At 42.3% G+C, this 24,601-nt stretch overlaps 1 protein-coding gene across 5 annotated transcripts in view; it reads left to right on the top strand.

Annotated features, from left to right (window-relative positions):
• The first annotated feature begins 3,886 nt into the window (after positions 1 to 3,886).
• Positions 3,887 to 24,601, top strand: part of CASP8AP2 (caspase 8 associated protein 2) — a 31,302-nt gene continuing 10,587 nt past the window's right edge. For 3 of the 5 annotated variants that reach the window (XM_002714583.6, XM_070073777.2, XM_070073778.2), the window contains exons 1-7: positions 4,216 to 4,481; positions 11,160 to 11,242; positions 12,222 to 12,290; positions 12,904 to 13,004; positions 13,578 to 13,652; positions 14,985 to 15,100; positions 21,360 to 23,539. In XM_002714583.6, the coding sequence (XP_002714629.3) occupies positions 11,188 to 11,242; positions 12,222 to 12,290; positions 12,904 to 13,004; positions 13,578 to 13,652; positions 14,985 to 15,100; positions 21,360 to 23,539 (2,596 nt within the window). In that variant the 5' untranslated portion in view covers positions 4,216 to 4,481; positions 11,160 to 11,187. Of the gene's footprint in view, positions 4,482 to 11,159; positions 11,243 to 12,221; positions 12,291 to 12,903; positions 13,005 to 13,577; positions 13,653 to 14,984; positions 15,101 to 21,359; positions 23,540 to 24,601 lie in introns of all 5 variants that reach the window. The other 2 variants (XM_070073779.2, XM_089332893.1) reach the window with 2 other exon arrangements.

Genomic DNA, 24,601 nt, shown 5'->3' with positions numbered 1-24,601 from the left:
AGATCAAGCCTAGCACTCTCTTCCTTGTGCCATTACCAGTCATACTTTATTTTCTTGCTAAACTCTTTTGTGTAAAGTTAAACATGTAAAATGTATAAGACACATTATTTGTGAGATTCTAAAATTTTTAAATATTATTTTGTTTATTTGAAAGGCAGATAGAGACAGAGAGAAAGTGATCTCCCACCAGGAAGTGAACTACAACAGCCAGGCCTGGACTAGGTTGAAGTCAGGAGCCTGGAACTCAGTCTGAGTCTCCTATGTGGGTGTTAGCAACACAACCACAGGCTGCATCCCAGGGTATATATTAACAGGAATCTGGAAATGAGAGCAGAGCTGGAGCTCAAACCCAATCACTTTGATATGGAATGTGTACATCCCAAGCAGCAGTGGCTCAACCACTATACTAAGTGCTTGCCCCCTAAACACTTGTGCAGGGACTGCACTGTGAACCTGCTATGCCACAACACTGGACCCCTCAAAAAAACAATCAGACTGTATCTGTTTTACTTCTCTTGTAATAGGAATATTTAATGCAGTATTGAAAATTGAATGTGGGGCTGGCACTGTGGCACAGAGGGTTAACACCCTGGCCTGAAGCACCAGTTTCCCATATGGGTGCAGGTTCGAGTCCCGGCTGCTCCACTTCTGATCCAGCTCTCTGCTATGGCCTGGGAAAGCAGTAGAAGATGGCCCAAGTGCTTGGGTCCCTGCACCCGCATGGGAGACCCAGAAGAAGCTCCTGGCTCCTGGCTTCGGATCGGCGCAGCTCTGGCCCTTGCGGCCATCTGGGGAGTGAACCAGCGGATGGAAGACCTCTCTCTCTCTCTCTCTCTCTCTCTCTCTGATGCTCCTTTAAAAAAAATAAAAAGAATGTGGGTAATATTCTTTTTTAATAAGCTTTATTTATTTATTTGAAAGAGTTATACACAGAGAGAAGGAGAGTCAGAGAGAGAGAGAGAGAGAGAGAGAGAGAGGCCAGCACTATGGCATAGTGGGTAAAGCCGCACCTGTAGTGCCAGCATCCCGTAAGGGCGTGGTTCAAGTTTCAGCTGCTCCACTTCCAATCCAGCTCTCTGCTAATGGGCCTGGGAAAGCAAAGGGATATGGCCCAATTACTTGGGCCCCTGTACCCACATGGGAGACTCCAAAGAAGCTCCTGGCTCCTGATTTCGGCTGAGCTCAGCTCTGACCCTTGTGGCCATTTGGGGAGTGAACCAGCAAATGGAAAATCAATGTTTTTTTCTCTCTCTTTCTGTATGTATGTGTGTGTGTCTGTGTGTGTACATATCTGCCTTTCAAATACATAAAATAAATCTTTTAAAAAAGATTGCATCTATATGATTACACATATATTGAAGGAGTCTAGAATATACCACCTTAAATACAATATTTTGGCACAAGGATTATTTTGTGCTATAGGCAATTGAGAATCAGATGGAGGAACAGTTCTCTGCCCTCCCTTTATCTGCCTGAAAGCTGGGCTTAAATTTCTCTGAGGGAGGTATCCCCTAAAAATCAGTGGGAGAGGCCAACATTTTTGCTCACCAGGTTAAGCCACCACTTGCAATGTAGCCATTCCATATCAGGGTGCTGGTTCAAGTCCCAGGTGTTCTGCTTCTGATTCATCTCCCTGCTAATGCTCCTGAGAAGGCAGCAAATTATAATCCCAGTATTTGGGCCCCTGCTACCAACATGCCAGATCTGGATGGAGCTCCAGGCTCCTGGCTTTGGCCTAGAGCAGTTCTGTCTGTTGCAGCTATCTGAGGAGTGAATCAGCAGATGGAAGATTCCCCCCCCATCTCTTTCTCTCTCTCAGAACTGTCTTTTAAATAATTAAATATTTCTTTAAAAACAGCAAGAAAAGTGCAAGTCTTGTTATCAAACATTGGGATCAACCATAACATAAATGTCTTTGTCAGTTTGGCCTACTCGGACAGAATACCATAGGCTGAGAAAATCATAGCTCAGGAGGCTGGGAAGTCCAAGATTAAGGTGCTAATATATCTGTGCTTGATGAGGATCCTTGCCCTAGTTTACAGGAAATAGTCCTCTTTCTGAATCCTCACATGGCAGAGAAAGAAAGATATTGCCTGTCTTCCTCTTTTTTTTTTTCTTTTTAGATAAGTAACATAAAATTGAACAAATGAAAAGTGAAAAACTTAGTGACATTTAAGATTCTCATAATTTTGTGTAATCACCACCTCATTTACTGTTTGCTTTTTAAAAGCACTTTTTACCCCACACATCGTTCTCCTTCCCAGTTAGCTCCACCTGGAATAACTGCAGTCTGATAACTTCTCTTCCTAAGCAAAGCTGTGCTGGGCAAATCTAGGGAAGCCAGTTTTTTAAAAACATGTGCTAACAGGCCAGCATTGTGTGGGTCAAGCCAATGCCTCTGGGGTCCCATTCCGGTTCCAGTCCTGCTGCTCTGCTTCTGATCCCCGTCCTTGCTAATACAACTGGGAAATCAAGTAAAGATGACTTGTGTGCTTGGGCCCCTCTTGACCACAAGGGAGACCTGGATGGGGTTCCTGGCTCCTGGCTCCTGGCTCCAGCCTGGCTTGGCCTGATGTGATTCAGAGGATACCTGTTTGGTTACACTCTTGCTCTCATGCTCTGTCACTGGGTCTTTCACATAAATTTTTTCCAGATAAAAGGTTGTTTCAATTAAGAGAAGACATTTATCTTTATTTATTTATTTTAATTTTTGAACGATTTATTCATTTATTTGAAAATCAGAAAAAGAGAGATCTTCCATCTGCTGGTTCACTCCCCAAATGGCCACAGGGGCTGGGGCTGGGTCAGGCCCAACCTAGGATCCAGGAACTTCTTTGCACTCCCTCGGGTGGATGGCAGGGGTCCAAAAGCTGGGGCCATCTTCCACTGCTTTTCCCAGGCAATTAGCAGGGAGCTGGGTTGAAAGTGGGGCAGCCGGGACAAAAACTGTCACCCATATGGGATACCAAGGTTGCAGAAAGAGGCTTTACCCTATACTGCACATCACAGGCCACATTTACTTTATTTTTTTTTAATTTTTTTTAAATTTTTGACAGGTAGAGTTAGAGAGAGAGAAAGGTCTTCCTTCCGTTGGTTCACCCCCAAAATGGTCGCTACGGCCGGAGCTACGCCGATTCGAAGCCAGGAGCCAGGTGCTTCCTCCTTGGTCTCCCATGGGGTGCAGGGCCCAAGCACCTGGGCCACCCTCCACTGCCTTCCCGGGCCACAGCAGAGAGCTGGACTGGAAGAGGAGCAACTGGGACTAGAACCCGGCGCCCATATGGGATGCCAGCACCGCAGGTGAAGGATTAACCAAGTGAGCCACGGCACCGGCCCGGGCCACATTTTATTTTTTAAAAAGATTTACTTTATTTATTTGAAAGGCAGAGTTACAGAGAGAGAGATCTTCAGTCTGCTGGTTCACTCCCCAATGGGCCGTCTTCTGCTGCTTTCCCAGGAGCATTAACAGGGGGCTGGATGGAAAGTGGAGCAGCTGGGAATCCAACTTAACTACTATGGGATGCTGGCATCGCAGGAGGTGGCTTAACCCACTGCGTCACTCTAGTCCCAAGACATCCACCTTATAAAAAGCATATAGTAAGTTGACATGACAATTAAGACCAAAATGGAGGACTAGATGAAGTAGCCAGAGAAGGTGCCTTGTTTTACTTTCCCAGAAAGCAATGGCGCAGGCGGCGCTCCTGAGGCTAGGTCTAAGGCACTCTGGTTCCTGCAGGTTCTGTAAGGCAACTCGGATACTCAACAAGTCTGCTTCCTGCCATCCCACTACACTAGGAAGGCTTTCTCGAAGCTTCCAAAACCCGGCACTGTTGGGCCACCTATCGTTCCGGAAAGCATCTGAAAGCAAGCAAGAGGCTCACTCATCGTTACGCAGCGGAGCCTGCGCCCCGCGTAGGTCCAGAGGTACTAAAGGATTTAGCCTTCTCAGAGATCACTTTCCCTTTCATTAAAGAGCTTCTAACAGACCCCGCCCCTACCTCCGCTCAGGTCCCGCCCCTTCCGTGAAGAATCTCCGCCCCGTAGCCGTCCTCGCCACCTCACGCCCCGCCCCTTTCCTTTAAGTCCCGCAGAAGACTACAGGAGTTTGGCGCCAACCGTATTTTTTTTCCCCTTCCAAAGGCGGGAACTAGTTATGTGCGCCGGGACGTGGTTTGCGTCGGACGTGATTGGTCAGCAACACTCCGTCCCGCCTCCGCGTCCCGTCTGCGCTCTGCTATTGGTGGAGATGTCAGAGAGCCCTCGGTGTCCAGAAAGAAGCCCGGGCAGTCCTGGGCCCCGCGGGGCGGGTAAGTTGTTGTGGGCACTGTGTCCGTGCGGAGCTGCTGGGAAAGAGGCTGTGTGGTGCGGTGGTGTTCCGAACGGAGGCCAGCGGTCTGCGGGAAATCGAGAGTCGGAGAGAGTCCACCTGGAGCGACCAAATCAGTGGGGGAAGGGCCGCGCCTGACGTGTGGGGGCCACAGGTAGCCACGGTTCTCCCCTCGCCCTCTGCTGCAGTCCCTGGAGTCGCACTGGATGCCCTCTGTGGTCTCGAGGGAGGGTCCGGGCGGGGCCTCGGGGTGAACGCCTGTAGGAATTGCGTTTTCGACCATTCATCCTGCCCATCCCCCAACCTGGCCTTGGCATGTACTCTTATGGGCTCTTATGAATGCTGTTATGATGAGATTGTCTGGAGAGGCAGGTTTCCTTGACTATCAGGTGATCATTGATGTCGGTTGTTTCCCAAACTGTTAATGCCCAGAGAAGTTGTTGGCCTTGAGCCTTTCAGCGCCTAGAACTCTCCCGGGTACATAGTAGGCCTTAACTCAGGTGTGAATGTAGAATTCTGAGTCTAAGGATTGGGTACTTTAGGCAGCAAGTTGGCTTTGAACCTTCGACTCTTGCTATGGCCTTTCCATTCGCAGCTCCAGCACCAAGCCTTTGCCTCTCAAGGCCCGTCTCACACCTGTCTCAGTGCCTCTTGATTAGAGGGGAACCGGGGTCTTGAAGGCAAGAATCCTCTCATACCACCTCCCATCCTTGCTCTCCCCACTTTACCGTCTTGCAGCATTTCCTGCTGTATTACAATAAGAAATGGTCTGTTGTACACATTTTTTTTAAATGAGTATTCTAAAGCATATTCTTGATCCTGTGGCTTTACAGACAGACATGGGATCTAATCCCAACCCTGCTGTTTATTAGCTGTTAGCCTTGGGCAGGTTTCTTAATAGTTTTTTCCTTTCTGCAAAATGGGAAAAAAGAATGACAGGGATTTCATAGGACTTTGGGGGAGGATTTAAAGTAAGTTATTCATGTATTGTTTAGGTCAGTGGCTCACACATGGTGAGTAGTCCGAGTAACTTTTGTTACTATTTGTCCCTCTAGTCTTTTTCCGGGCCTTCTCTGTATCAAGATACCGCAAAAAGTAAAAAAAATAGAATGAAAGATAAATTTATTTTGGTGCAGAGAAAATTGGAATCCTTGTATAGTTTTTTTCATAAAACAAATTTTTCATAATGCTTCAAGACATTTGTTTAAAAACAAGTTTTGGTGGGCTTGTGGCAGTAGTGGCCAAGTCACTGCTTGGAATACCTATATCCTGTATCAGAATGCCTGGTTCTAGTCCCTGCTACTCGACTTCCCCATGCAACTTCCTGCTTATAATATGGACCCTGGGTGGCAGCAGATGATGACTCACGTACTTTGTGTCCCGGTCACCCACTTGGGAGATGTGAATTGAGTTTTGGGCTCCTGGCATTGGCCTGGCCCACCCCTAGCTTAGTTGCTGGCTTTTGGGAGTGAAGCAGTAGATGGAAGATCTCTCTGCTTTTCAAAGAAAATGAAAACAAGTAAATAAAAATTTTCTTAAAATAAAAATTTTTGATTAACATGTAATACATACCTTTATTGGGCATGATGCAGTATTTATTTTATTTATTTATTTTTTTTGACAGGCAGAGTGGACAGTGAGAGAGAGAGAAAGGTCTTCCTTTTTTTTTTTTTTTTTTTTTGCCGTTGGTTCACCCTCCAATGGCTGCCGCAGCCAGCGCACTGCGCTGATCCGAAGCCAGGAGCCAGGTGCTTCTCCTGATCTCCCATGCGGGTGCAGGGCCCAAGCACTTGGGCCATCCTCCACTGTACTCCCGAGCCACAGCAGAGAGCTGGACTAGAAGAGGAGCAACTGGGACTAGTACCTGGCACCCCAACCAGGACTAGAACCCCGGGGTGCCGGCGCCGCAGGTGGAAGATTTTTTTTTTTAAATTTTTACTTAAGAGGCAGAAAGAGTGAGAGACAGAGAAGTTTTATCCAATGGTTCAGCTGGTTCACTGCTAAGTTGCAATCCAAGTCTTGTGTATTGATGGGGGACCTAGGGTCTGCATTAGCAGAAAGCTAGAATTGGGAACTGGAACTTGAATCTATGCATTCTGATATGGGAAGATGGTGTACCAACCTGTGTCTTATCTGCTAGGCCAAACACTTTTTTTTTTTTTTTAAAGATTTATTTATTTATTTGAAAGACTGAGTTACAGAGAGGTTGGGGCAGAGAGAGAAGTCTTCCATCCACTGGTTCACTCCCCAAATGGCTACAATGGCTGGAGTTGTGCTGATCCGAAGCCAGGAGCCAGGAACTTCATCCGGGTCTCCCCGGTGGCTGCAGGGGCCCAAGCACTTGGGCCATCTTGTACTGCTTTCCTAGGCCATAGCAGAGAGCTGGATTGGAAGTGGAGCAGCCAGGTCTCAAACCGGTGCTTGTATGGATTGTTAGCTGCAGGTGGTGGCTTTACCCACTACGCCACAGCGCTGGCCCAAGCACTTTGTTTTAAAGATTCATTTAATTGAAAGGCAGAGTTATATAGAGAGAGATCTTCCATGCATTGGTTAACTCTCCAAATGGCTGCAATTGCCCTGTTTTAAAGATTCATTTAATTGAAAGGCAGTTATATATAGAGAGATCTTCCATGCATTGGTTAACTCTCCAAATGGCTGCAATTGCCAGAGTCGTGCTGGTCCAAAGCCAGGAGCTCCTTTTGGGATTCCTAAGAGGGTACAGGGCCCAAGTAGTTGGGCCATCGTCTGCTACTTTCCTAGGCACATTAGCAGGGAGTTGGATCAGAAGTGGAACAGCTAGAACCTGAGCTGGCACCCATATGGGATGTCAGTGTTGCAGGTAGCAGCTTCACTCACAACCCCACAACACCAGCCCCCAAAATATTCTATTACTTACCAACCTACAAGACTCTGTACTTGAGATACAGTGGTGAACAGAACAGAGATGGGAGCCAGGAGCTTCTTCTGGGTCTCCCACTCAGGAGCAGGGGTCCAAGGACTTGGGCCATCTTCTACTGCTTTCCTAGGCCATAGCAGAGAGCTGCATTGGAAGTGGAGCAGCTGGTCTCAAACCAGCGCCCGTATGAGATGCCAGCACTGCAGACCAGGGCCTTAACCTGCTATGCCACAGCGCCGATCCCAGTCTTGCACTGTTTTAATAGCCTTTTTTTTTTTTTTATCACCCTTGCAACTAATATTTTCCATCCTCTTAAATAGAGTTATACTTCTGAAATTCAGATCCCCCCCACCCTTTTTTTTTTAGTATGAAAGAGGATGACAGAGATAGAGATCTTCCATTTGCTGATTCATACTCAGGGCTGGACCAGACTGACTAGCTGGACTCAAACTGGCACTATGATATGGGATGCAGGCAGTGCAGTTTCACCCTCTGTGCCACAATACCAGCCCCAGAATGTATTTTTAAAAGATATACAATGATGATTGTATACATGAAAAGAAGCTCAACACTGAAAATTAGGGAAGCACAACATTCAAACCATGCTGAGATCTCGTCACTTACTACAATGGCTAAAATTTAGAAGAGTGATAATCAAGGGACTGATGTTAAGCGGTACTGTGTTAAGCTGCTGCTTGCAGCTTCTGCATCTCACATGGGAATGGTTGTTCAAGTCCCAGCTGCTCCGCCTCCAGTCCAGCTCCATGCTATTGCACCTGGGAAAGCATCAGAAGATGACCCACGTACTTGGGTACTCGCTACCCACATGGGAGGCCTGGATGGAATTCTTGCCTTCTGGCTTCAGCCTGACTCAGTCCATCTTGGCTGCTATTTGGGGAGTGGATGGTGAATGGAAGATCTCTTTGTCACCCTCTCTGTCACTCTGCCTTTCTGATTAAAAAAAAAAAATCTTTAAAAAAAAAAAAAAAAGGTAGAGATGGGGGAGTGGCATTATGGCACAGTGGGTTAAGCCACTGCTTTTGATGCTGGCATCGCATGTCAGAAAGCAGATTTAAGTCTCTGCCATTCCGCTTCCAATCCAGCTTCTTCCTAGTGTGCCTGGGAAAGTGGTGCAAGGATGGCCCAAGTACTTGGAACCTGTCCTCCACGTGGGAGACCTGGATGGAGTTCTGGGCTCCTAGTTCTGACCATCTCTAGCTGTTGTGTCAATTTGGAAAGTGAACCAGTGGGTGCAAGATCTCTTTCTTTGTGTTTCTCTCTCTCTGTGTCACTCTGCCTTTGAAATAAAAGGATAAATCTTAAAAAAAAAAAAAAAATTACCAGGAAGTGAACAGATGACGATAGAAAGATGTTTTTTTGTCTTGGACTTACTAGGAATGTCCTTATTAACTTTAGCGTCTTACTGCTAACTTTCGGTTAGTATTTTAGTGCAAGCAGTTCCTGATTTCCAAACACTGTGAGGGGGCAGCAGGGAAGTCTACAAATCTGATCTAGTACTCCTACATTTTGTGGTAGTCCTTGCTCTTAATCTGTTACTTTCTTCTTCTTTTAGCCTATCAACAATTTAATACAAACTGCTAGTGCAGTTACAGAAAATAAGATACTGATGTCTAGGAATTCAGAACTGTCGGAAAGTATTAAATACATTTTTATAGGTGCCCAAAAGGCATTTATAACTAGTTAGTGCTATTGAATTGTAGTAATCTTAGCTCTGTGAAATGCTTTAGATGTGAGTTTTTAATGGTAAAGAGACAAAGTAGCCTTTGAGTGAGGGCCAAGGAGATCCAATTAACAGTAAACCATGGGAGCTGCCTGCAGTGCCGGCATCCCATATGAGTGCCAGTTGCAGTCCCGGCTGCTCCGCTTCTGATCCAGCTCTCTGCTTATGATCTGGGAAAGCAGAAGATGGCCCAGGTGCTTGGACCCTTGCACCCATGTGGGAGACCCAGAAGAAGCTCCTAGCTCCTGGTTTGGATTGCAAGAGTTATAGAGAGGCAGAGAGAGAGAGAGGTCTTCCATCCGCTGGTTCACTCCCCAAATGGCTGCAATGGCTGTAGCTGGGCCAGGCCAAACCAGGAGCCAGGAGTTTCATCTGGGTCTCCCATATGGGTACAGGGGCCCAAGTAATTGGGCCATCTTCTGCTTTCTCAGGCATATTAGCAGAGAGCTAGATTGGAAGTGGAGCAGCCAGGACTTGAACTAGTGTCCATATGGATGCCAGTGCTGCAGCGCTGGCCCCAGTATGTCACTTTTGTATTAGTTTTAGGAATTGTGAGAGCCCTCCTAACGTCCAAATCCCAAGATGCCAACCAAGGGCCTTTGAAAGCAGACCTTTCTTAAGATAAGTAGGCAAGGGCTACACCATTGCTTTTCTTTTTTCTTTTTTGTAGTGCGGTTGTTGTTTGTTGTTGTTTTTTTTTTTTTTTAATATTTATTTTATTTATTTGAAAAACAGAGTTATATAGAGAGAGGAAGCCATAGAAGGAAGGAAATCTTCCATCTGCTGGTTCACTTCCCAAATGGCCACAAGGGCCAGGCCTGGGCCAGACCGAAGCCAGGAGCCAGGAGCTTCCTCTGGCTCTCCCAAGTGGGTGCAGGGGCCCAACAATTTGGGCCATCTGCCATTGCTTTCCCAGGCTCACTAGCAGGAAGCTGGATCAGAAGTGGAGTAGCTGGGACTCAAACCAGCACCCACAAGGGCTGCTGGAGTTGCAGGGTGGCAGCTTTACCTGCTCTGCCATAATGCTGGCCCCTACACCATTGCTTTTCTATACAATATGTTGCCCCATTGTTTCAATTTGCTTTTCCTTAGTTATTAGTGAAATGAGACATATTTTAGTTCTAAAAGTTTTTAAATGAATCATCTGTCTTTTGTCCATTTGTTAGCTCTGATTTATTTGTATGAGTATTTGTTATTAATATTATTTGGTGGTAGTAGTGTTAGTTTTTATTTTAGTGCAGAAGTTAATCTGTATTTTGGTCTGTTTTATAGCATTACATCATTTTCTTTTTTAAGATTTATTTATTTCAAGACAGAGTTACAGAGTGAGAGAGGGAGAGACAGAGATCTTATATCCACTGGTTCACCACCGAATGGCAGCAATAGCCCAGGCTTGCCCAGGCGGAAGCCCCAGGAGCCAAGAACTTCATCTAGGTCTCCCACATAGGTGCGGGGGCCTAAGTACTTAGGCCATCTTCCGCTGTTTTGTTTTGTTTTTAAAGATTTATTTATCTGAAAGAGTTACAGAGAGAGAGAAGGAGAGGCAGAGAGAGAGATAGAGAAATCTTCCATCTGCTAGTTCACTCCCCAGTTGGCTGCAATGGCTGCAGCTACGCTGATCCGAAGCCAGGAGCTTCTTCCGGGTTTCCCACACAGGTGCAGGGGCCCAAGGACTTGGGCCATCTTCTACTGATTTCCCAGGCCATAGCAGAGAGCTGGATCAGAAGTGGAGCAGCCGGGATATGAACTGGCGCCCATGTAGGATGCTGGCTCTGCAGGCGGTGGCTTTACCTGGTGCGCCACAGTGCCAGCCCTGTCTTCCACTGCTTTCCCAGGCACATTAGCAGGGAGCCGGATTAGAAGTGGAACAGCCGGGACTCGAACAGGCACCCAAACGGAATGCCAGTGTTACAGGAAGCAGCTTAACCTGTTATAATACAGAGCCAGCCCAGTAGCATCATTTTCCTTCTAAATGACTTACTGATATTATAAGGTTTAAATTTTGCTTTATAGTTTTGACTTCTAGAAAATATTAGACTTGTAATATTATCAGTTTGCTTTTAAGGATGATACAGAGTGAACTTATTCAGTGTGTCCAAATTTGAAAGTTGCTTTTTAACTTGAATCTAAGTTTATTCTCTGAATTGTGAGGTTAATTTTAACAGACATTTTATATTTTATATTTAATACCTTAGATGGCGACTGTCAAAAGGAAATAGAATCATGGCAGCAGATGATGACAATGGTGATGGAACCAGTTTATTTGATGCCTTTTCTGGTAAGTATTACTTTAAATTTTCTTTCTAAATTCACTTTAAATTACAAAAAGTGCTCAGGTTTGATTCCTGCCTCAAGCTCCTAATTCCCGCTTACTGCTAGTATAGACACTGTAGGTAGTGGTGATGACCCAAGTAATTGGGTTCCTGCCACCCATGTGGGAGACCTGGATTGCATTCTGGCTCCCAGCTTTGGCCCAGTCCTGGCCATTGTGGGTCTTTGGGGAGTGAACCAGCAGATTGGATCTATCTGTCTCTTTCTCTTTCAGTCTCTGTGCCTGTCACATAAATATTGTTTTAAAAAATTTTGATTTATGTGGCACAGTGGATTAAGTTGCCACCTGTGATGTAGGCATCCCATATGAGTGCTGGCTGCTCCACTTCTCTCCAGTTCCCTGGTAATGTGCTGGGAAAACAGTGGAAGATGGCCCAAATGATTGGGCCCCTGCCATCCACATTGGAGACCTGGATGGGGTTCCAAGCTCCTGACTTCTGGCTGACCTAGCCCTGGCCATTGCGGCTGTTTGGAGAGTGAACTATTGGATGAAGGATTGCTCTCTCTTTTTTTTCTCTTTCTCTTCTCTCCTTCTCTCTAACTCTGCCTTTCAAATAAATCTTTTTTTGTTTTTAAGATTTATTTATTTATTTGAAAGTCAGAATTACAGAGAGGCAGAGAGAAATAAATCTTTCATCCATTGATTCACTCCACAAATGGCTGCAGTGGCTGGAGCTGAGCTGATCTGATCTAAACCAGGAGCCAGGAGCTTTTTCAACACTGCAACACTGGCATCAGAAGAGGATGCCAGTGGTGAAGTCATAAATCTTTGTACCAACATCTCCCTGTTGTAAGTATGTGGAAAAGTTTGTTTCTTTTTTGGCAGGTAAAACTTAATCAAGTTTCTTTTTCTGGTCCTTCAGAGTAAGAGTGGGAAAACCTGATTTCATAAAGTCAATTTTAATGAGTCTTTGCTTTTTTTGCAGCTTCTCCTCTTAAAAATAATGATGAAGGCTCATTGGACATATATGCTGGGTTGGACAGTGCTGTTTCTGGTATGTAAATTTGATCAAAATAATTTCATTTTTGTTTAGTCCATTTGTTTTTGTTTTGTTGTTACTAAATGCTGATAAAACTCATAGCTTCTAAACATTTTGCCCATTCTTTGAAATTATTAAGCTCAAGTAATTATTTTCTTACTTTTCTTAATTGTTTGATCAATAAAACACATTAGCATACAGGTTTGTTACTCATTTAGTTTTCATATGTAATTAGATCTGGTGCAAAAAATATTTGGTACCCTTGAAATACAACCAACACTGGCATCTGAACATATATTACTACTTGTTTTGTCACAGATCGTATGAAGTTAGAACAGTTTTTATGTATAATAAGTATTTTCAAATGTATTAGTAAAAATGATATGAGTAGAGTCTAAGGACTTAACATAAATTTGAAACTTTTCCCATAATCAGCTCTCTCAATGTTTTGAACAGATAGAATCATCACACTTAATTTGTTGACACAACCATTTTAGGTACACTTTGGCTGTCATCTATGATATCAGTGTAGATTTGAATGAAATGTAGGAGGTTGAGAAAAATGAGATAGACACAACATCAAAATCTTAACAAATACTTCAGTATAAGAGTTTTTTGTTTGTTTTAGACAGTGCTTCCAAATCCTGTGTACCATCCAGAAATTGCTTGGATTTATATGAAGAGATCCTGACTGAAGAAGGAACTGCAAAAGAGGCAACATATAATGATGTATGGATTGCCACAGTTATTAAGGACAGTTAATTACTCTTGTAGCTCCTGAAGAGCAGGCAGCAGCTAACTATTGAACAAATACTCTTAAGGAACTAAAACACAGATTGAGAAAATAAGTTTCTGCCTTTAGACCTGCTTTTTAAATGACTTCTGAATTTGTCTAAATTTAGTTACAGTTTTGCTTGACTAAATTTAAATGTCTGAATATGTAAAACCTCAAAAGGCAATCAAGTGGAATGTAAAATTTTATCTTTTTATAATTAGTACTAAATTTTATTGTATGTTTCACAAAATGTCCTGAGATTTAAATGAGACAGAGTTCTTCCTTACCATACGTGAATTATCAGGTTTGGACGCTGAATGTAAAACTAAAAAAATGTGTTATTGGTAGGCCCTACTTTAAAAACCAGTAATCTTACTAAATACCTCTTAGTAGAAGTATACTTCATCTGTCCTTCTTAGTGGATTTATTTACAAAACTTAAAATACTTTGAAATGCAAAATGTCATTTAAGTTAAAAAATACTTTGTTTAAAATAATGCTGAAATTAATCCTTTTTATATTTTACAGTTACAGGTAGAATATGGAAAATGTCAGCAACAGATGAAAGAGCTAATGAAAAAGTTTAAGGAAATACAGACACAGGTAGAACTATGACTTTTTTCTTTTGCCTTGTTAACTTTTTAAAATCAACTTTAAAAATAATTGTCATTAATATGTAATTAAAATGTGAAACTGTTGGCAGTTTTCTTAGTATTAAATGAATTAGTAAATCTGACAAAATATGCATTATTCCTTGAGTCGATGAAATTGATATAGGAAAATTGCTTGATTTGTTAAATGATAATGAAAGAGCTGTTAAACCAGTTAATCGTTAAATAATAGAAAATTAGTAGGGTTAATGATGGGTGATTCAAGAGGCAATGGTTTTGAGGAGCAAATGTGGAAGAATGGTGATGCCGCCACAGTTTTTGCTAGAATATGTGGCAGAAATCAACTGTCAGGGTAGATGTTGTGGCAAAGCTGGTTAAGCAGCCTCTTGTGATGCACACATCCCATATCTGAGTGCCTAGGCTTGAGTCCCACCTTGGTTCTGATCCACCTTCCTGTTAATGTGCACCCTGGGAGGCAGGGGATGATGGCTCAAGTACTTCAGTTCCTGCCACCCATGAGGGAGACCTGGATGGAGTTGCTGGCTCCTGGCTTCGGCATGTCCCAGTCCCAGCTGTTCTTAGAAAGTGAATCAGCAGATGGAAAATCTTTCATTTTCTCTGCCTTTCAAATAAAAAAAAAAAATAAAATAAAATCAGGACTATCATGTTCTATTCTGATTTAGGCAGGGATAAAGTATTTCTTCTCCCGTTCTGAAAGAAGGTCAACTCTTCATTCCTCTTTGCTTATGTGAAAATTAATTACTACAAATTCAGCATAAGTTAATAAATAAACTTATTTTCAATTTTCAGGATAATGACCAAACAGAATATTGTTTTCTGCTTTTTATTTCATTTTTCATTGTGATCCCTGGTTTTAAGCGGTTGTTCTTTAGGTGAGCTTTTTCTAGTGCCTGTTATCTTTTCTTAGTCTCAGCTTCCCTGTCTGTACAATGGCGATAATTGTGCTTCTCATAGGTCTTTTTTTCTTTTTTGTAAGATTTATTTGAAAGGCAGAGTTACAGGAAGAGAGGGAGAGACAGAAAAAGAGAAATCTTCCATCTGCTAGTATACTACCCAATGGCCACAACAGCCTGCACATTAGCAGGGAGCCCAATTAGAAGTGGAACAGCCAGGACTCAAACTGGCACTCACATGACTTGCCTGCATCACAACACCGAGCTCTCAGGGCTTTTTTTAGAATGACATAAAGCACATCTGTGATGCCTATCATGTAGCTAGCATTCACTAATTATTAGATAATGTAAGTTGTAGTGTTGATCCTGAAGACATGTCCTTTATTGATATATATGTTATGGTATTTTAGAATTTCAGCTTAAAAAATGAAAACCAGTCTCTTAAGAAGAATATTTCAGCACTTATCAAAACTGCCAGGGTGGAAATAAACCGTAAAGATGAAGAAATAAGTAATCTTCACCAAAGGTATAACTGAGGGGTATAAATCTGTCATAAATTAAATTTGTATTGATATGTGAGATATTTTTAGCTTTTAGTGGAAAGATGAGAGTCATGTATTTTTTAAATATTTAGGCTTTAATGTGAGTAATGACTAATGTTATATTGATATATTATCATAATAACTTGTGATTATTAATAGAACATCACCACATACCTTTCTGAATATATTCAGTTTTCTAAAACACTGGGATCTTGCTCTGGTATTCTTTGTCCCCAAGAAGATGATGGTGTATATTATGTCTTGGGTTCTTTTAGGTCCCCCAAGTTATCACAATATCAAGATGGCATCTGTGCCCACACCCTGTTAATAAATAGCCCTTAAACCATCTCTCAGGTGTACATTCTTTTTCCTCTTAAGTGAATGTTCTCTCAATTTTGCTTTTTTATTTGGGGATAGTATTCTACTTCAGAGAAGTTTCTGTCTCTCCTTCCCTCCATAGCCAAACCTCTGAAAAGTTGTCTAAAGTTGCTTGCTGTTTCCATTTCTTCTCTTTTTGCTCACTCAAGTTAATTTGACTTATGCCTGTGTTGATCTACCATAGCAGTTGTCATTTTGGCTCACAGTGACTGCCACTAAGTCCATCGAATAGTTGTGTCTCATAGTATAATTTGTCCTTTCACACAGTGCTCGGCACAGTTGACTCCTTCTTAAAGTTACCTCTCTCTTTGGCTTTCGTGATTTAATGGTTTTTAGTTTTCTGCCTGAGATTTATTCTTCTGTACTTAGCTGTTAAAAGTTCAAGTTCCTCAGAGCTTAAACCTATTTCTTTTACTTTCTACATCAGTATTCTTAGGTTATCTCACCCATGTTAGATCAGTTCTATTTATATATAGGTAACCATTTCTTATCTGTACATAGATGGTTTCAAAGGTTTTTCACAACTGTTTCATTCAAAAATAAATAAATTTATCATCAATACTTTTCTGTTGTTCTCTAGCTCAGTGGATTGTCCTGTCATTTATTCAGTTAATGCAAGCTAGAGACTTGGGAAGTGACCATTTAATTTATCATCCAAACCAGGATACTTCTGTGAGTGGGAAGAAGTGCTATCAATAATTACATTTGGATTGCTTGGCAAACTGAGACAGAGTCATCCTACCTAGGAGTTCTCACTGGTGCTTGAGTTTCAGTATCATCCCTCACATCCAATTCATTTTCATGTCGTGTTGATTTTTATGTCTTTTTGATCTCTGAAACTATCACTTCTACTTTTATTATTGCCCATCTACTCTCCTGAATTGGCAGTAGTCTTTGTGTTGCAATCCATGCTCTGTAGCCTCTGGTTTGTCCCTTTCTATTACAGCCACAGGACACGTTCTGAAGCATACAAATCTGGACATCTCATTGTCCCCAAAGTTACCCCTGGCCCTCACCAACACACATACCCATCTTTATTTATCCATTTAAGAAAGTGGTTTACTCCTCAAATGCCCACGGTAGCTAGGGCTGGACCATAATAAACTTGGGAGTTGAGAATCAGTCCTGATCTCACATGTGGGTGGCAGGGATCTAAGTACTTGTTCTGTTACTTGCTGCCTCCTGGGGTGCACATTAGCAGGACTAGCCTGCCTCATATCCTCCTTTTTAAAAATTAAAACACATCCATGTCTTCCTTGTTCTTAAGATAAAAGACTAATTCTTAACTTGGCACCTAAGATCCAAATTACTTCTCAAGACTACCTTCATTGTTTACCTTTGCCTTAAATATCATAACTTTGTCCTAGCTCTGGCATTCTTTCAGTCTCTTGGGTGTACATGAGCTGTGTATTCGAAATATTTTCCACGGCCTTTATTGCTCCTTTCCACCTGCTAGATCCTTATCTACTCATTCTCCAGTCTTTGTTCAAAACATTGTCACAGGGAATATTTGCCTATTCTCTTTAACAAAGTCAAAATTGTCTTTTATAGTTTTATGTACACTTGCAGTTTTTCAGATCACAAACATAGTTACTTGATGAGTATCTTTTCTCTTCCGTTAAACTATAAGCTTCATGGGCTGGCGCCACGGCTCACTAGGTTAATCCTCGGCCTGCGGTGCCGGCACCCCGGGTTCTAGTCCCGATCGGGGTGCCGGATTCTGTCCTGGTTGCTCCTCTTTCAGTTCAGCTCTCTGCTGTGGCCCGGGAGTGCAGTGGAGGATGGCCCAAGTCCTTGGGCCCCGCACCCGCATGGGAGACCAGGAGAAGCACCTGGCTCATGGCTTCGGTTCAGCGTGGTACGCTGGCCGCAGCGCGCCAGCTATGGTGGCCATTGGGGGGTGAACCAATGGAAAAGGAAGACCTTTCTGTCTGTCTCTCTCACTGTCCACTATGCCTGTAAAAAAAAAACAAAACACAACACACACACAAACACACACACACAAACTATAAGCTTCATGGAATATGGACCATGTCTGCTTTCTAATCATTTTTGCAAACATCTAGCATAGTGCCTGACACATGATAGATGATAAATGAAGTAAAATGAGTGACAAAAATCCCATGGTTTACACAATTTGGTATTATAGAGTAATATTCTTTATGCCTTTTGAAAATAATGAGAAAACAAAAGATAGCCATGTGTGCTTATTAACCTAAATCATTTCACCTAGTGCAACTAATATGAGATTGGTTCCTGAATTGTCAGGACAATTTATTTATTTTTGACAAGCAGAGTGGACAGTGAGAGAGAGAGAGACAGAGAGAAAGGTCTTCCTTTTTGCCGTTGGTTCACCCTCCAATGGCTGCCGCGGCTGGCGCACTGCAGCCGGTGCATCGCGCTGATCCGAAGCCAGGAGCCAGGTACTTATCCTGGTCTCCCATATGGGTGCAGGGCCCAAGTATTTGGGTCATCCTCCACTGCACTCCCTGGCCACAGCAGAGAGCTGGCCTGGAAGAGGGGCAACCAGGACAGAATCCGGCGCCCAGACCGGGACTAGAAGCTGGTGTGCCGGCGCCGCAAGGCGGAGGGTTAGCCTATTGAGCCATGGCGCTGGCTCAGGACAATTTTATATTTACATATTTGAGTCTCCTCAGAGAGGAGCATGATGTTTGTACAGGGGAAAAAAACTGGGTGAATAAATGAATCTAATATGAAGTTACATATTAGATTGTTTGATGTGGTAATACCTTACCTTAAAAATATTCTGTCAAATATTCACATTATTTTAATGAACTATAGCTAGTATTTGTAATGGTATATGTTTATCATTTGGTTGAAATTTAGTATTTAATGAATAGAAAATTTGAAATACACACACATACACACACACATATTTAAAGATCAATTTGTTTGAAAGGCAGAGTTAGAGGGAAAGATAGAGAACTTCCATCTGCTGGTTCACTCACCAAATGGCCATAATGGCCAAGGCTGGGCTAGGCCAAAGCCAAGAGTGAGGGGCTTCTGGGTCTCCCATGTGGGTGCAGGGGTCTGAAGACCTGGGCTGTCTTCTTCTGCTTTCCCAGGCACATTAGCAGAGACTGAATCAGAAGCTGAACAGCCAATACTGGAACCTGTGCCAACATGGGATGCAGCATCAAGCATCACAGGCGGCAGCTTAACCTGCTGTACCATAACACTGGCCCCAGAAGTTCTTTTTTTTTTTTTTAAGATTTATTTTATTTATTTGAAAGACAGAGTTACAGAGAGAGGTAGAGACAGAGAGAAAGGTCTTCCACCCGCTGGTTCACTTCCTAGGTGGATGCAGTGTCCGGAACTAAGCCAATCTGAAACCAGGAGCCAGAGCTTCTTCCGGTTCTCCCACGTGGGTGCAGGGGCCCAAGGACTTGGGCCATCTTCTACTGCTTTCCCAGGCGATAGCAGAGAGCTGGATCAGAAGAGGAGCAGCCGGGACTAGAACCAGTGCTCATATGGGATGCCAGCGCTTCAGGCCAGGGCGTTAACCCTCTGCGCCACAGTGCTGGCCCCCACCCAAAAGTTCTTAGCAAAATGTGATTTATCAGGGATTCTTCTTTTATAGGTAGTTTTTTTTTTTTTACGTTCACGTTTTCCCAGTTGTTTCAAAGGTGTCTGCTAACTGCCATGTCACAATTTGTGTTAGCTTCTTAGGGCTATCATAACAGAAGTTCCACATACCTCTGGCTTAAACAGAAATTTATTGTTTCACAGTTCTGGAGGCTAGAAAGTCCAAAATTAAGGTAATGAGAAAATTGGTTTTGTTTAAAGATTCTGAGGGAACAATATGTTCTAGGCCTTTGTTTTCTCAGCTTATAGATAGTTGTCTTCTTCCTGTGTCTGTTTCTGATATGAAAGAAGAAATTCGGACACAGTCATTGGATTTGGTTCTACCTTAATGATCTTAGTTGACTTGATTTTCTCTAAAATCCGTTTTCAAATAAGGTCATAATTCTGAAGTACTATGTGTTAGAACTTTAACTTAGGAATTTGTGGGTAGAGGTGGAAGGGGGTGGGAGATAATGTAACTTTTTTTTTTTTTTTAAGATTTATTTATTTGAAACGCGGGGTGGGGGGAGATCTTCCATCAGCTGGCTCACTCCCCAAATGACTGCAATGGCCAGGGCTGGGCCAGAAGCTTCTTCCTGGTCTCTCATGTGGATGCAGGGGCCCAAGCACTTGAGCCATCTTCTGCTGCTTTCCCAGGCGCACTAGAAGGGAGCTGGATCAGAAGTGGAGCAGCTGGGTCTTGAACTGGCACTCAAATAGGATGCTTGCATCACAGAAAGCAGCTTAAACTGCTATGCCACAACTCTGGCCCCACAATTTAGCTCTTAATAGGATCCATGTAATGCTTACATTGCCTTAGGTTGTATGTCTTCTAATTTTCTAAGTCTTTTTTTTTTTTTTTTTTTTAAGATTTATTTTATTTATTTGAAAGGCTGAGTAAGAGACAATGAGAGAGATAGAGGTCTTCTGTCTGCTGGTTCACTTACCAAGTAGCCACAACCACCAGGGTTTGACCAGGCCAAAGCCAGGAGCCAGGAGCTTCTTCAGATCTTCCCCATGGGTGCAGGGTCTAAGCTCTTGGGCAATACTCGTTTGCTTTCCCAGGCCGGTTAGTAGGGAGCTGGATCAGAAAAACAACCAGGACTTGAACCAGCACCCATATAGGATGCGGGTTCTGCAGGCATGGCTTAAGCTGCTATGTCCTAACACCAGATTCCCTCTTTTGTTTTATACCAAAAATTCACCACCTTTATTTCTGTTTTTAAGTTTTGGTTTTTGTACTAATATAATAGATTAGAAATATGAGGGTTTGTGGAAATTCAAGGAATTTGAATTTACTTAAGATTAGGAAAATCAACTTCTACACCGTTAAAGTGAGCTATGTATATTTTATTGCCAAAAAAACTACCAGTTTGGTGGAGATGTTTGGCAAAGTGGTTAAATCTCTACTTGGGATACCCACATCAAATATTGGAATCACTATTCCAATTTGGCACCCCTTGATCCAGTTTCCTGCTAATGTGCACCCTGGGAGGCAACAGATGATGGTTCAGCTGCTTGTGTCTCTGCCACCCATGTGGGAGACCCTGAATGAGTTCCAGGCTCCCAGCTAGCCCAGCTGTTATGGGCATTTTGAGAGTGAACCAATGCATGGGAGATCCTCATGGCCCTATGCTTTTCTACCTTTCAAATACATGAAAAGGTGGGGGGGACCCACAAAAATACAGCTACCAGTTTTTCTGAACACCTTAAGACCTAGGCTTTAAAAAAAACAAAAATGAATATATTCCATTCTTGTAGAAAAAAGAATTCTATATTCCTTTTTATTTTTGTATAGTGTAACCCACCTTAAGATGGCTATTGATGCTTTGGCTTACCGTGGGGTTTATGTGAAATAGAAAATTAGGATAGGAAATTACCCAGAGTTCTACTTTGATCATGTTTGTTTTTCAGCAAGATTTCACTTTCCTTTTGTTTCATTTGGGGTAGAGTGAATGTGGGAAAGAAAATAATGTAATTTGTTGTACAGGACGAGAGCTTTAGTTAGTTTGGAAGTTGTGTACCTGTGGTAAAGAAGTAAAAGGCACTTTCTGGGATAAATCTGATAGGTCTTCAAGACTTCTTTGAGCAAAGCAAGTAAGAGAGCATTCTTTAGTTAGAAGTTAAGTATCACCACTTATTCTTCATTGCCAAGTAAAATTTATTTTTCCAGAGCATAGGTACCTATGTTTTAAAAGTATGTCACATATGAACAGAATTTGGAATATTATTAAATACCAGTTAACTTAGCTGTGTTTCTTACTTTCTGTTCGTCAATAGATTGTCTGAATTCCCACATTTTCGAAATAATCATAAATCTGCAAGGACTTCATCAGATGCAATTAAAGCAAAAGATCTTAAATCTAAGTCTCCTCATTTGGATGATTGTTCAAAGACTGATCACAGAACTAAAAGTGATGTTTATAAAGATGTACATCATAGTGCTTCACTGCCAAATCTAGAAAAAGAAGGAAAACCACATTCTGATAAAAAGAACACTTATTTGCCTACATCTCTGGAGAAGCATTGCACCAATGGCATTTGGTCACGCCCCCATTATCAGGGTGGTGAAGGTAGCTCAAATGAGGATAATAGAAGAGGAAGAAAAGATACTAAACATAGCCAGCACAGCAAAGGAACTGATCGAATACGAAAAGACTCGAGTATTAGCTGTGGTGATAGTGAACCAAGAAACATAGAGGGTAATCAAAGACTACAAGGACGTCCTGAGAAACATGGTAAAGGTGAACCAAAGGCTGAAAGCAGAAGTTCAAAGTTTAAAAGTAACACAGATTTGGATTATAAAAGTGAACGTAGCAGCTATTCTTGGGATAAAGAAACTTTGCGAGAAAGGTCACATACTCGAGTAGAATCTCAAAATGACAAAAAACTGGAAAGACAAAATGAGAGATCACAAAATATAAATAGAAAGGAACTTAAATCACAAGACAAAGAGGAAAGAAAAGCTGATCAGAAACCTAAATCAGTAGTGAAGGACCAGGATCCCTGGAGAAGATCTGAGCGAGAATCACTGAATCACTTCAAGAAATCTCATAATTTAGATAAACACCATCTAGAAGAGAGAAGAGGAAGGGAAGATTGCAAGAGAGACAGGATTGTAAGCAATCATAGTTTTCAAGATGGAAGATCTTCATCTTCTCTTTCAAGTAGAACTCACAAACGTATTGACTCTAAAGAAGTAGATGCTGGGCACCAATGGGAAAATACACCATTAAAAGCAGAAAGGCACAGAACTGAAGATAAGAGGAAAAGAGAACGAGAAAGCAAAGAAGAAAATAGGCATATGAAAACTGAAAAAAAATTACCTGTAGAATATTTGCAGAAAATTAATAAAGAAGCCAAGAAAACCACTACTGATTTAAAGAGACAAAACGAGCCAAAAAATGACAAATGTGAAGCCTCTGATAATGAAGTTTCTGAAGTAGATAAGAAAACTGCAGTGAAAGCTGAGAGTGGTCCAAGTGACACAAAAAGCAAAGACTTAAAGCTAAGTTTTATGGAAAAATTGAACTTAACTCTTTCCCCTGCTAAAAAGCAGCCTATTTCTCAGGATAATCAACATAAAATAACTGATTCTCCCAAGTCCAATAATGTATGTGATTTGGAATCCTCAGTGCATGCTAAAACAGTGTTGTGTGTTAATTCTGTCAGTGAACATGTCACAGAGGAAACCAAATCAAAGTTGTTGAAACCAAAGGATGTTCTCCCAGCGGCATCTGAATCTAAGATCGATGTTTCAGGAAGCCAAATGGAAGAAGATAATAGTTTGTTAGTTAAATCTGTTGAGAGTACTATGCATTTTGAATTGCCTACTGGTACAGAGACATCCTCAGCAGCTGTAGAAATGGAAAAAACAGATTCCTTGTTCCCATCAAGAGAAATGGAACAAACAAGAGCAGCAGCCTCTGTGGTAATGGATGTATTACAAACTGATGCTTCTCAAAACTTTAGCATGGAATTGGATACCAAAAAAAATGATAATTTAAATTCTAGTGGTGTTTCTGAAGATGTGGAAATGAAGTTGACTCTTGTAACAAAAGTGACTGAAAACAGTGAAAGCATTTTGCAGCCTTCAATTGAAGAAGCTAGCATTTTGCCAATAATCCTTTCAGAACATGGTAACTCAAAATTTGAGCCTTCTCTTGTAGACGATACACCACTGACTGAAAGTAAGTCTTGTCATTTGGAGTCTTGCTTACCTAAAGAGACTCTAGAACCTTCACTTCAGCAGACTGAATTAATGGACCAGAAAGTGGAAATTGGTGAAACAAATTCAATATATCATGATGATGAGAACTCCGTTTTGAGCATTGACTTCAATCATCTGAGACCTATTCCAGAAGCCATCAGTCCTCTGAATAGTCCAGTGAGACCTATAGCAAAAGTTCTTAGAATGGAAAGCCCCTCTCGAGTTCCATTGTGTAATAACAGTCATAAAGGTAATTATAATCTATAAATCATCTTTTTGTGAAAATAAAAAATACTTAAGATAAATGGATGCTCTTTTTACAAAGAAATTATTTGTTTGAAAGGCAGAGCAGAAGAGAGCAAGGATGCTACAGAGGGGATGTTCCATCCACTGGTTCGCTTCCCTGTTGGCCACAACAGCCACTTTGAAACCAGGAACCAGGAATTCCATCCTGGTCTCCCCTGTGAGTGGCAGAGACCTGCATACTTGGGCCATCTTCCATTGCCTTCCCAGGCATATTAGCTGGAAACTAGATTGGAAGTAGAGTAGCTGGGACTCAAACAAGCACTGCAATGTGGGATACCAGCAACATAAGGAGTGGCTTAACCTGTATGCCACAACCTCTTTCTTTTTTGATAACATAGAAAATAACATCCAGATTTAGTTGATACCTAGAAGTGTACTTGAGCCTTCTCTCTCAATTTTTTTTTTTTTTTTTTTTTTTTATGTTTTTGACAGGCAGAGTGGACAGTGAGAGACAGAGAGAGAAAGGTCTTCCTTTTGCCGTTGGTTCACCCTCCAATGGCCGCCGCTGCAGCCGGCGCACCGCGCTGATCCGATGGCAGGAGCCAGGATCCAGGTGCTTTTTCCTGGTCTCCCATGGGGTGCAGGGCCCAAGCACCTGGGCTATCCTCCACTGCACTCCCTGGCCATAGCAGAGAGCTGGCCTGGAAGAGGGGCAACCGGGACAGAATCCGGCGCCCCGACCAGGACTAGAACCCGGTGTGCCGGCGCCGCAAGGTGGAGGATTAGCCTATTGAGCCACGGCGCCGGCCTTCTCTCTCAATTTAAGTACTTCTTAATTCTATATACAAAAGGGAACTGTGGGACAGATTGTTTCAATTGCTGTTTACTTGCTTTCAGATACATTTTTATTGTTCAGTATTGTTTACTTGCTTTCAGATATATTTTTATTGTTCAGAATCCATCGTCAAATGGTAGAGTAGGTGATACTATTTAAATGAAATAAACCCTGAACAGTTTGTTGGTGATTATCTAAATGACAAAACTTCTCACTTTTCACACCTTCTGA

This window comes from Oryctolagus cuniculus, chromosome 5, assembly GCF_051225735.1.
Source record: "Oryctolagus cuniculus isolate XC-2025 breed Fujian yellow rabbit chromosome 5, ASM5122573v1, whole genome shotgun sequence".
NCBI classification, from domain to species: Eukaryota; Metazoa; Chordata; class Mammalia; order Lagomorpha; family Leporidae; genus Oryctolagus; species Oryctolagus cuniculus.
The sequence above is the reverse complement of the archived record's forward strand: the minus strand, read 5'-3'. Positions and strand labels throughout refer to the sequence as shown.